General features: G+C 35.0%; 2 protein-coding genes across 3 annotated transcripts; both read left to right on the forward strand.

Annotated features, from left to right (window-relative positions):
* The first annotated feature begins 267 nt into the window (after positions 1-267).
* Positions 268-5,267, forward strand: LOC142546210 (elongation factor Ts, mitochondrial). Of its 2 annotated transcripts, none has more exons than XM_075653798.1 (10): positions 268-416; positions 943-1,280; positions 1,371-1,543; positions 1,716-1,802; positions 2,056-2,230; positions 2,394-2,578; positions 3,881-4,006; positions 4,485-4,570; positions 4,674-4,725; positions 4,815-5,267. In XM_075653798.1, the coding sequence occupies exons 2-9, from the start codon at positions 965-967 to the stop codon at positions 4,717-4,719; spliced, it is 1,194 nt and encodes a 397-aa protein (XP_075509913.1). In that variant the 5' UTR covers positions 268-416; positions 943-964; the 3' UTR covers positions 4,720-4,725; positions 4,815-5,267. The 2 variants fall into 2 exon arrangements, with proteins under 2 accessions (XP_075509913.1, XP_075509914.1); XM_075653799.1 differs by having other exon boundaries at positions 275-429; positions 949-1,280.
* A 3,767-nt stretch (positions 5,268-9,034) lies between these two features.
* LOC142546211 (cytochrome c oxidase subunit 6b-2) lies at positions 9,035-11,786 on the forward strand. The gene is made up of 4 exons (XM_075653800.1): positions 9,035-9,153; positions 9,727-9,815; positions 10,921-11,002; positions 11,433-11,786. Exons 1-4 carry the CDS (start codon positions 9,145-9,147, stop codon positions 11,484-11,486), a joined length of 234 nt encoding a protein of 77 aa, XP_075509915.1. The 5' UTR covers positions 9,035-9,144; the 3' UTR covers positions 11,487-11,786.
* Positions 11,787-13,364: the final 1,578 nt, after the last annotated feature.

Genomic DNA, 13,364 nt, shown 5'->3' on the forward strand with positions numbered 1-13,364 from the left:
GAATTTATGCATATAAATTTCAAATCTACCCATTTGTTATAAATCTTACAATGTATAATTTGATTATATCGAATATGTGACGATCATAACATGTACGAACATGCACATCTGGCACAGTTTTTACTCGTTAGTTGAACTTGAATTTATAATAAGTATCCCGATCCTTTATTTTTCTTCATCCGACAAATTATTCAATTTATAAATTTGGTCTAACTTTAATTTTTCACTTTATTCTCCAAATCTACGAGTTGACCCGATTACCCGACCTTATACTCGAGGCCCATTTGGAAGTTACAAAAGCCCACCAATTCCTCCTTCGATTCCGTCTCATATCTCAGTCACCATAAACCTTGAGCCCCGTTCTTCGATTTCCACTTCGCCATACGGCCGAACTCTCGTTTCTGCGCCTCCATTGGGTACGTATATTTTGTTGTAAATTCTCGATAATTTGATCAAACGATGGCTTTGATGATTTGTTACGCTGTTGTTCTTTTCAACAAGAAATGACGAAATGACGACGTCGATTCCTTGGATTTATGATACACGAAGAGAATAAGTGAGATTGGGAGAACAATAACCATATTTATTTATTTTATCTGTATGTATATTGAAATCACAAATAAAAAAGTTTGATAATGTAAATTTTATCTTATGTTTTAAGTATTCAAACCACACATAATAATGAATTATCTATCTCTCCATAATCCTATCAACACCATCATCCTTACGGATATAAACTATTAGGATAGCGTGTAGTTGTAGATATAAATTGTTGTGTTTTATGTGTTATTGATGCATACTTGCATTCTATTCCAAATCTTGATTGGAAGGGACTCTTCAGCTATTGGAATTTTCTGAGTTGGTGGATTTTTTTTGTTTTTGTTTTTCATCACATTAAGCATGCCACAAGTTCTAAAGTAAATCTCTTTTTACTGTTTTCAGGTTAAGATTGTCTTTCATTGAAATGGGTTTTTCACGAGGCTTAAAATGTCCTGTTGAATTTATGTATAAGAGACTGAATAGTCCAGTGACTTGTGGCGATTTGTATTCTACTTCTATAGCACACAGAGGAAGTTATTTTATGCCTTCTGAAAATCATACTTCAACATTTTTCCATCATTCCAACCCAACCAATCATTTTGGGATCTACTTTAATCGAAATTACTCATCCGAAGTATCTGCATCCGAAAAAAAGAATCTCATAAAGCAGTTGAGGGAGAAAACAAGCGCTCCCATTAAGGAAGTTAAATCTGCTCTTGTTACTTGCAACTGGGATGTTGGCAAGTTCACAAATTTCCTTCTGCTTACCTTCTAATTTTAGATTTTCGGTTCACACTGAATTAATAATTATCCGTGTTGGATTATTACAGAAGCTGCACAGAAGGATTTGCGAAAAAGAGGGGTTGTTCTTGCATCAAAGAAGTTTTCTCGAACTGCTGCTGAAGGTTTGCTTGCTCTCGCACAGGACGAAAGGAAAGCTGTGGTTGTTGAACTCAACTGTGAAACGGATTTTGTTGCTAGGAATGAGATTTTTCAATACTTGGTCAGCATGACATTTCTACCCGGCCTTAATGGCCTTTCCATTTTCGTTACTATTTATTACTTAAAAAATGGTATATTGATTTAGTTACTTTTTATAAGTTCATTTTGCTTATCATTTCTTTCATGATTTATCCTTTGTTATTTATCTATTTTCTGCAAATGTGTTTGTGTAGGCCTTGTCTTTGGCAAAGTCTGCTTTGTTGCTTGATGGTTCTAATCAGTCTTCTGTAGCTGTTCCTGTTGAAACATGCTATCTAGAGGTGATGATCTTTATCTTTCGTTTCTAGGCGAAGATCTATTATTGTTGTTTTAGTAGATAATCATTGCCTCAGAATATCCATTGTGTTGACCATCCTAAGTGTTCATCCTATCCAAGTTTGCAAATGATACTTATGAAATTGTGCTTGCTGTGATATTTTGATTCGGCTGTAGTGATAGGACTTGCATTTGTTTCTCGTGCCTCGTTAAAGTTTAAGTGAAGTTCCTTGTGTCTGTAATGCATTTGTTATATAGGGTTTGAAACTGAATATGGATCACCCCAAGTTAAGTGGAGAGAGAATTGCTCAGGGTGCAGTTACAGAGGTGGCTGCAATGATGGGGGAGAATGTCAAACTTGGTGGTGGTTATACAATATCTTCGCCTTTGCATGGTGTCCTTTCCACATATCTCCACACAAGTCCCCAACCAGGTAGCAAGGAATTTCTAAATTTCACTAGCATGTCTATTTTGTACGTTTCTTTTCATACACATAAAACATAATTACATGCATATTTTCAAAATCTATTAATTGCATCTTTTTTATAATTTATAAAATTTGTACTTGTATTCCTGGCCCATAATTGGATATGCAGGAATTGGGCGAATTGCCGGGATTTTATCTCTTGAAGTAGAGGATGAGAATGCTCCATTGAGTGCTGTCGAGCGTGTTGGATCAGAATTAGCAATGCACGTGGTTGCTGCAAAACCTTTGTTTCTAACAAAGGAAGATGTTTCTTCTGATGCATTAGAAAATGAAAGTGAGGTTCTGAGGTCGCAGGTACTTGCTGGATGTTTCTATGTTTATTGTGTGTTTACAGTTCTTAAAATCTAAAATTTGAACTATGTTTGCATCTATGAGAACTTGTGAGGCCTAGGTCGTAGGTACTTGCCGGATGTTTCTATGTTTATTGTCTGTTTGCAGTTATTCAAATCTAAAATTTGAACTATGTATGCATCTATTGAAACTCTTGAGGCCTGTATAGGAATGTAAATGAGCCGAGCCGAGCCGAACAGTATCAGGCTCGGGCTCGGCTCGTTAAACTATTTTCTCAGCTCGGGCTCGGCTCGGGCTCGTTACGAGCCTTTGGTTTGAAGCTCGGGCTCGGCTCGTTCGGAAGTTATGAAGCTCGGGCTCGGCTCGTTAATGGCTCGTTTATCTTGTTTAATGAGCCTGGCTCGGGTTGGGCCCGTTAAACAAGCTCGTTTACGGGAATATGCCATTATTGCCATAACATTCACATTTTTAATATAATTTTTAAATTTTAATTTATTATTATTTATCATACATAATTATTTTAATATTATAACTCATTAATTATCTCAAATTCGAGCTCACGATCTACCTAAACGATCGGAGCTCGAGCCCGAGCTCGTGAACCACTTAAACGAGCCGAGCTCGAGCTCACGAACCAGCTAAACGAGCCGAGCTCAATTTTGAGCTCACGAACCTATTATCGAACATGTTCACGAGCTAACGAGCCGAACATCATTGATCTGAAGCTCGGCTCAACAAAATTGTCGAGCCCAAAATAAGGCTCGGGCTCGGCTCGATAAGCTTAACGAACGAGCCCGAACGAGCTTTTTAACGAGCCGAGATCCGAAAAGCTCGCGAACAGTTCGGTTCATTTACATCCCTAGGCCTGTATCTTTCATATTTTGGAGCGTATGGCTTCTTGATCTATGTAAAATGCTCAATAGATGTTTGAGGTGCACTACTTCACAAGCTCATCCTTTTTCTTCCAAGATACTTTATAGGCCGGAGTTATTTTTGACATACATATTAGAAGTGTATTATATGGAGTAATTTCTAGTTCCAGTTGGTCATCTAATGGAGTCATACTGTTGAATGTAAAAGGAATTGGTTGATTATTATGTTTATTCTGTGACATTATTGTTTCTATATTGTTTCACTTAATTTATTGCTTTGTTCTTAGATACTTAAATAAGCTTTTAGATATGGTTAAATCTGCGTGGAGTTCATTCATAAACTTGGTGATATGTTTTGTTATATCTTTTACCTATGTTGCATTAATCACTTTGTGTGAGATCTAAGCTAACTACTGGCCGCTACCTTTTTCAGGCAGAGAGTACAGGGAAGTCTCAGATGGCCATTGATAAAATGGTTGAAGGCCGTCTAAGAAAGTATTTCGAGGAAGTGGTTCTTTTGGAGCAAAAATTCATTGTAGATGACACCATCCACATAAAGGTTTGAGTCATTAGATGTGAATTTTTCTCACTTCCTTCGCTTTGGCTTTTAGCTTGTGTCTCAATCTATTGGTTTGGTATAATCAGAAAATTGTTATAGAAAAATGTCTACATAAAATCTTAGCTGGAAAGAAATAATTCTTTAGCCATGCATTTGAATTTGGAATCTCACGGTGAAGCTGTATTCTTGCTGATGCTGTATGCATTTACAAGATCTGCAGAACTTGCATAAAGGACGTAGTGATCTCGGTGTTAACAAAATATTGCTATTTTTCTTCGAGTTCAAACATAATCTTAGGTGTTCCAGATCAAGTTCATACCTAGTGATTTTGAATCAAACAATCATGATCAAGTTATTCAGAAGTATTCTTGTTTAATTGGTGCCGCTACCATATTTGTTGAATCTAGCTATTTTTGTCAAAATTTCCCATAATGAGTTATGAACATATTTAATTGGTGTGACACCCCACTTCCTGCAGACACTTCTGAACAATTTGTCGAAGGAAGTGGGATCGACTGTGAAAATTGGGAACTTTCTCAGGTTGGAAGTTGGAGAACTTAAAAGGTAATTTCTGTCAAACATTTCTTTATATCAATTTTTTTTCTGCGTTTTATAAATTTCAATTTTCTGATGTTATCCTAGCATACTTTATTTGCACTCTTTACAGGCTTCATACTTCCAAGGGAGCACAATCTCTTGCTCAGGCTGCTTAAAACTAGGTAACTTGGCTCATCTTCCGAATAAACGGGGTTGCAAATAACGGAGATAATTGTTTAGCCAATGAACGTTATGTGCTTTTTGCCTGCAGGTTACTAAAAACATGTAAACAAGGCCTCCATGTTTATGAGTGAACGGTATTGGAGCAATATTTAGTTGTATTATTTGTTACGTTGCTCGACCGCGAGGATTGGAATTTAATGAAGATGAGAAGCAGAAGTACAATAACATTACCCTCGCCCTCTCTTCGATTTTTTTACTTGCGACTATTTGGGGCTCGAGCTTTCTTGTGGAATTCTTTTTTTCATGCTCTAGCTTTTCCTTGAAGCTGACTTGTTGGCCCTCCATCGCGAGGTTTTCCTGAATAATTATGCGATAATCATTGTCTCTCACTGCTTTAATTGTGTTTGCATTTCTCGAATGCCGTTGGTTGCTGAAATGTAATGCTATCCAAGGCATTTTGAGCCATTTGTTTTGTGCTCGTATATTGCGTTGTATTAATGGAAATTAATCTTCGAAGCAAAATTTTTTGATCCTGTTGTTTAACTTCTTAATGAATTTCCTTATTGTGATCGTGTGCGCTTTTGCTGTGTTCCCTGCTTGATCAGCCGAATATGGCAGGCATTATTTCTTGGCGTTTCTTAGGGATGGTATTAAGAATTCAATGGATACAAAGTTCTACTAGAAAATTTAGGGTTTTATTTTTATTGTTTTCTAGATTTATTTTGAGAAAATATGTTTTTTTTTAAAAAAAAATATGGTGAATAAATAGTGTCTTTAATGTTCAAGTAAAATGCAAAAAATCAAATACACAAATCTACAAATAGCAGGGTTCTTGAAAGACGGTCTCATAGAACGAGTCAACTTTGTTCATATTTACAATAATAAGTAATATTTTTGACATAAAAAATAATATTTTTTAATAGATGATCCAAATAATATATATATATATCTCACAAAACTGAAACGTGATATTGTCTCATTAATTTTTTTGTGATTTATAAATATGAATAATTATCTTAATTTTTCAGGTTCACAACTCTATTTTTTTTTTGTTACAAGAGAGGGGGTCATCCATCATTGAACGATTAGCGTACTTTAATTCTTCTCAAACAGTCTATTCACATCTTGTCTTCTTCAATGATTTCATCTATGTCTGCTGGAAGAGTTCGAATAGTTCTGTATCCTCGTTGGTATTTTATTGCTTTCGAAGCCAAATAATGAGCTGTCCTATTTTGTTCCCTATAGATATGGTTGATCCTGACTTCCCAGTCTCTATTCAAGATGTTCATACAGTTAGAGATTAAATTAAGAATGGACGAACAAGGAAATTTTTTTTTTCAGCCACTTCGCAATTTTTTCTGAATCGATTCCAAGTAAGATCATCTTGTATCCTGAGTTCCATGCTAATTCCAACTCTTTACAGACCGCCCAAAGCTCTGCCTCCTCAATTGAACACCAATCAATGTTGTGTGCGAAGCCCAAAATCCAGTCCCCAAGTTCGTCTCTCAAAATTCCTCCTCTACCCGCTTTTTGAACTTTGTGGTTACAACTTCCATCAACATTGTGTGATTTCCACCCTAAAAGTGGGGGTGTCGATCTTACTATGCAGTTGGCGTATCTCACATTGTTGGGTGGCATGACCTTTTTTGAAGAAAAAACTGCTTTGATTTCTAAGAATTGCTTCTTGACCTAGTCCATTTTGGTACTTACATCAATTTTCTTGTCATCAAACACCAATTTATTTCGCCAGAACCAAATTCCCTATAGTGTAATAGCAAAGAACATGTTCCAATCTATTGCCATTTTATTGTTTCTTCCTGTGTCCAGGTTTTCTCGCAGTCACTCATCAAAGCTGAGGTTTGAGTTCTGTTGAAAGGTACTAGTGGGAAGAAATCTAATCCAGACTCTTCTTGCTTCCTTACACTTGTGAAAAATATGGTCCACATCTTCCAGACAGTTTTGACACTGAATGCATAACCAGTTGGTAGCAAATCCCCAACTCTCTCGGCATTACTCATTACTTTCCATGTCGGACTTTCCAAATGAAGGCTCGTATCCTAGAAGGCACTTCCAATTTCCATATGGCTCCCCAAGAGGTGTCATTTTTCTGCTTTTCCTTGTCCGTGATAAGTTCGTAGGCTGAGCTAATAGAGAATTTCCCATTGTTGGTGATTCCCCAGCAATCACTATCCTCCATGTTCTCCTCTTTAATGATCATGTACCCAGCCAATTCATTCTCCACGTAAGTAGGTAGCTTCCCTTTTAAAGCTTCCCAATTCCAGCCCTCGGCCTTGATCCAGTATTCGTATATTTTTTTTTCTTTCTCAATCAGGTCAATGTCGCCGAGTAAGGATAGGCTTAGCGGTTTGTTTCCTATCCATTTATCAATCCAAAAGCAGATAGTTTTACCATTTTTCAGGACTCTCTTTCTTTCCTTCTCCAGGAGATGTGTTACTTTGGAAATGTCTTGCCATGCATTGGAAGCTCCTCTTACTATTTGGAGCTTTATAATATTGGAATCATTGCGTGTGTATTTGTTTTTCAGGACCTGCGCCCAAAGATTCTCTTTCTTTTCCATTAATCTCCAGCCTAGCTTTGTCATGAATGCTAGGTTCATAGAATGCAATCTTCTGATTCCCAAACGTCCTATCTCTTAGGCCTTGTAACGTTGTCCCATTTCACTAGATGACATTCGCGCTCGCCATTGCTTCCACCCAAAGATGTTTCGGACTGTTTTCTCGATTTCGGTGCATATTCCCAGGAGTAATAGACTTGTTTGCATGAAGTAAAGGGGAATATAATTAAGCATGGATTGCACTAGTACTTGGCGTCCTGCTAAGCTTAAATACTTTGTTTTCCATCGCTCTAATCTTGATTTCATTCTATTCAACAATTGTTTATACAAATTGCTAGTGACTATTCCATGTATGGAAGGTACTCCCAGGTATTTTCCAAGGTCAGTCGTAAGTGAGATCCCTGCCATGGAAAACAATTTATTAGCCATTTTATTCTCCACATTTTTAGATACAAAGATGTGTGACTTCTGAAAGTTAACTCTCTATCCAGAGCTAGAGCAGAATTTATTTAGAATCTCCATGATGAGTATTAGTTGTTCCATTGATGCCTCCACAAATAGGACCATGTCATCTGCAAATAATAAGTGCGATAGAGGATGACCATTTCTAGAGAGTCTAATAGCTTTCCAATGGCCATTATCAACCACTTGACAGACTAGATGATTTAGTCTCTCAATACAGAGCACAAAGATGTATGGTGATATGGAATCACCCTGTCGGATTCCTTTCCCGGTTGGATCCATTCCAATTGTTCGCCATTCCAAATAATCGACAGTCTAGGAGATTGACACATTCCTGACTGAAGCCAGCTTCGTTGATCGTATATCTAATGAAATCCCACGAGAGTTTATCATATGCTTTCTCAAGATCAATCTTGATGGCCATAAAACCTTTACCACTCGATTTTTTCCTCATGGAGTGAAGCACCTGGTGGTTCACAACTCTATTAAAACACAAACAAATAACAATAATAACTTAAAAATTTGATTGCATCTGGCTAGGAATATCGTTTATAAAATTTTCAACCATTTCACATTACCCCAAATTTTATAGTAAAAAGATTCTTCAAAAATATATATATATAGTAAAAGCAGTGTTTTACAACTAGATCGGACTGATTGGTTTGATAGAAAACCGATCACGAATTCTGTCCAAATAAAGTCTAATAACCGTTTTACGGTCAAACAGGTCAGAACCGTTAAGAACCGATCAGACCAATCATGAACATATGAACTGGTTAAAAACCGATCCGACCAGTTCATTTTTTTTAATTTTTTGTTTAAAATTTTATATTCCTTCAAAAAAAATTATTTCTTCTATTTAAAATTTTATTATATATATATATGATTATTTTGGTTTTGAATTTTATTTAAAATAATATTTTAATAATATTATTACTTATTTTAATTTATTTTTATTTCAAAAATATAGATATAATTTTATTTGATTAAATGAATGTTGTATAGATTTTAAAAATTTATTTGATTAGATGAATGTTGTATAGATTTTAAAATTTAAATAAATAAATATTTTTTATTTTACAATTGAATAATTTGTTTTAACTAAAAAAAATCGGTTTATTAGTTTTTTATGGGCCAACTAACCATCAAAATGTATCATTAATTAAGTTTTGAATTTAAGATTTGATTGTTTTATTGTTAAAAATTAAATAAATAATGTGCAAAGCGTTGTTTATTATGTGTTAATTAATTAATTCTCATAAATAATTATTTATTCTGTAACATTTTATTTTTCCCAGTGAGTGCCTCTTCACGTCGTCGGCCCAAACCAGTGACGCGCAGTATACCATTTTTTTATTACGTCTCGTCGATCACATCCCCAATGGCTGAGGTAAATCCCTAATTGACGATAATTTGTTTTCAATCCTTGATTTTTTTATGATCTTTCCTTCATTAATGGCGTTGATTTTTTTCATTTCCTGCTAATTGATGCAAGCAAATGCTCAAACAAATCTAGTGACTGTCTCATGAAAACGCACATTGTATATTATTTTATGGTATTTTCATCTATGAGGCTGGATTATTCTGTTCCTTTAATTGATTTTGAGTGAATTGATGAGCTCCCCCACTGCCATTTCATGTGGTTCTTGATCGTTCAATTTTTGGGTTGGGTGTTTGTTTAGTCATGCTTGAATTGGGTTAAATGGCTTTGTGATATTCTTTACCCTATTTGGAATTTTTTCTTGGGTTTCAGAATGATGTATCCCATTCTTTTCAGCAAAAATTAACGCAGGATGTCCCTAGTAACCTGTAGATTACCTGATAATTTTATAGATCTCGTGTGTAATTCATTTTAACCCCATATACGTGTGACATAATCTAACGATATTGATGACCTTCACCTGGTGTATGTAACCAAGCTTGCACGCATCTAAGTGATTTTGTTTGGAATTTTCTTTCACAGATTGAAATTAAAACCGCGCCTGCTGATTTTCGGTTCCCCACTACCAATCAAACCCGGCATTGTTTCACCCGTTACATTGAGTTTCACAGGTTAAGCAAGTCCTTTTTATAATTTGAGTTTGACGATGATTTTGTGGCTGTTGAGCTTGATAGTTGATGCATAACAATGTCTTACCAAACTGATTGATGGTGTAAAATGCTTGCACCGACTAGATGAAAGCTGGCTTTAGTTTAGTGCTGGGTAAAGCTTAAGATGTGTTCTAGTATTTGTTATTGTCATTGGAAGATCCTTGTTTATTTGTGGCCTATTTGGTTATATTTCATCAGTTACCAGGTCTAATTTTTTAGAAGCATGCCCTTTGGGTTTGATTTTAGTGACCCCAATTATCATACTTTAATAAGTGCTATTAGGGATCTTATATCAATCCGTATTATGTGTTTTCAAGGAGATGGAGATTTTGAAATATCTGGTTTAATTTGAGAATCTTTCGAATAGATGTTTAAACTAAAGGAAACATATATTTTGTGTTGATAGCTCTTATTACCTATATGATTTGCATCAATATCTTTACCCGATCAGAGCTTGGGTTTGCTTCAAAAAATAACAAGCAAGAGGGAGAGAGGGTTTAGATTGGGCTTGTAATTTTTTTCTCATTACATGTCCCAGACGAAATTATAAGGAATTATTTATGTGTGACATAGAACAATACTACTGAATGCTTTTAATACTCAATTGGTCTTTGAAATAACCGCTGATTCAGAGTTTTTAGTGGGTCTTAGGTTTGAGACTTGGATAGAGTCCCTGAGTTTTATTTCTGGCTGCAAATTTTGGTTGACGAAGATGTTACTGATGTTTACAATGGAAGTTGAATGTGGACTTTACACATTATTATTTTTATTTCTGGGCATTGTGTTTGAATGAAGGTTTGATTTATTAACTTGCAATGTCTTGGTTTTAATCCAACATTTTGAAAATGTAAATGTTCTATTAAAATGAAACCAGTGCTTTTAAATTCTCAAGTTACTGTAAGAAATCTCTCTTATATTTTTGTAAGAAATTTTGTATGTATACATTCAGCTAGCAGTTAAAATTGAGGATTCAAATGCACAATCAAGTCTATCAGTTGAAACATGTATAGATGAACAACTTTCAGCTTTATTATCAGGTATTTCACATGATCATTTATGTTTTCAGGTGCGTGGCTGCTAAGGGCGACGAATCTGGTGGTTGTGATAAATTTGCCAAGTACTATCGTTCGCTTTGCCCTGGAGAATGGGTGAGTTGATATTCTTCTCTGCCATTCATGGCCTGTTTTTAGTGCACACTGGTTTGGTAGAATGATTCGATGTACTTGCCCTGGAGAATGGGTGGTTTGTTCTTGTACTCCTGCCAACTCTCAACTTGAGTTGAAGTATCTCTCTTCATTTAACTAAGATTGCTTCATCAGTAACTCAATCTAATCTCTTATCGTTATTTTTAAGCAACCTAATAATTCATTTCAGCCCTGATAATCCGTAATTGCCATTGACTGTCTCACAAACCACTGACATCAAAGTCATGAGATTACGTTACCTAACATATATGATTGCATTATTGCAAGTAACTTCCACTGCATCTTTCCTCGGTAATTTTCTACTCATCTTTCTTTTTTCGGATGATCTGATAAAAGTTTTGTATGAAGCGTTGGATTTTTCTCTTTTTCACAGGTTGAGAAATGGAATGAGCAGAGGGAGAATGGAACCTTCCCAGGGCCTCTCTAATTCAGTACCCCATCAACAGAGTTTCAGGGCTCTGGTGCTTGGTTTCAATTTACCTTATTTGAACATAAGAATTTGATGATCTTATTGCATAATTAACGCATTCTTGCAAATATTTTAATTATAATGCTTTGGTTTGCACATAAAACAAGCAGCCCAAAGTATGAGTTTTCTTTTTCATTGAACTCTGTTTTCTTTTTTCTTTCACCACCAAGGTTGAAGTACCTTATTTGTTGTGCTGCTCAATTTATGTCAACAATGAATGATCATTTAATCTCTATAACATGGGTGTCTTTCATTCAATCAACATCTTGATAATGCCGTGGTGTATTGTCTTTTATTTATATTTTCGATAAATATTTTTATATTTTAAAAACAAACATATCCCAACAGTTTCATGATTATATTTCCCAAGTTCTAAATGAACCTCATGTTTCTTTATATAATACATTATTTCATATTTTACCGTTCCCCATTTTCAAAAAAAAATATTGTATTTCGTTTTAATTCAATCTGTTATAATTCTAAAATTTAAAATAACGACATACTATTTGAAAAGCTTAATATTTCGATATATTCAGAGCGAATATTTTAAACGCCAAAGACTACTTAAATTTACATGTATAAATAGTTGAAGAATTTCAGAGGTGAAAGCAGAAAATTATACTCGAGCGAACAAGAATTCAAGCTTCTCAATGTCAGAACATTCAAAATATATATTGTTGACTCTATGTAGAGCATAGTTGTGTTGTTATTTATAGATTTAAATCCTTCGTTCATTGTTCCATAAAAAATTTGAATCACTCAATGTAATGTCGAGCTTCATAGGTTTAGGATTATTCTTTTCTTTTCTTTTTCTTTTTATTTCTCTCCTTACATAATATATTACATTTTTCAGTATATTATCATTTTATGGATGTGTGCAATTTGAAACCAATATTTGACTCTTTTAAATTAAAAAATGTAGAAAGCACGGGCACTCGTATTCGGCACATACCATGGGATGTATGGCTGCTGTGCTGTTAAGTCCTTGAAATGGGTTAAGGATTATAGCACAAGCATGAAAATTTTATGTGAATCAAGGTTGCTCGCGGAGGTATGTTGATTATTTTGCAAATAAAGTTATTTTCATGCTAATCCATTGATTACTTGAAAAACTTCTATGTGATAGTACATAAAATATACTTTAAGACCATTTACTCACAGTGCAACTATCCTTGATCTCGTTCAGGAATACACAATATCATTTTTTTTTTATCTAAAACAGAGAAAAGTTTAGTAATATTTATGCGTCATTCCTTATGTGCCGTCAATTTTAATACAAGACGACGATAAAATTGCAATTGAGGGATGCAGAGTTAGTGCTTCAGGTCTCATCACATCCAGTGGTCCGTCGAGTAATAGCTCCGGGAACCACATGTAAAAAAATATATACAAATCAAGTCGATAAACTATTTAAAAACTGAAACCATCTAATTACATTTGGTAAGGTCGAAATTCGATCATCTTGTATCTAGTACATCAAAATATCATCGTTAAAGCCTTTCTAACAATGTGACACCATAACATCGATGATCTCTCTGATTTGCATTTATCTCCACAACAATCTCCCCTACTGAAACAAGCAATTTCATTGCCAAGCATCGACAATATCTGGTAATAATCTGAAAAGCAAATTTTGCATGGTATGCTTCAACTTATGCAAGAAACTCCTTGAAGACGGCAACTATATGAGCCCTTGCACATCTCCAGTCATCTGCCTCCACATTCTGGAGAAAGTTTATGCCAGAATTCGCGAGTTTGGCCAACAAAAGAGCACCTCAGCAACATCATAACCTGGGATATGTTGCTTTTCTATGTTTTTATTTGAGTTGAATTGTG

The sequence above is a fragment of the Primulina tabacum genome, chromosome 5 (genome assembly GCF_025594145.1).
Source record: "Primulina tabacum isolate GXHZ01 chromosome 5, ASM2559414v2, whole genome shotgun sequence".
Lineage (NCBI taxonomy): Eukaryota > Viridiplantae > Streptophyta > Magnoliopsida > Lamiales > Gesneriaceae > Primulina > Primulina tabacum.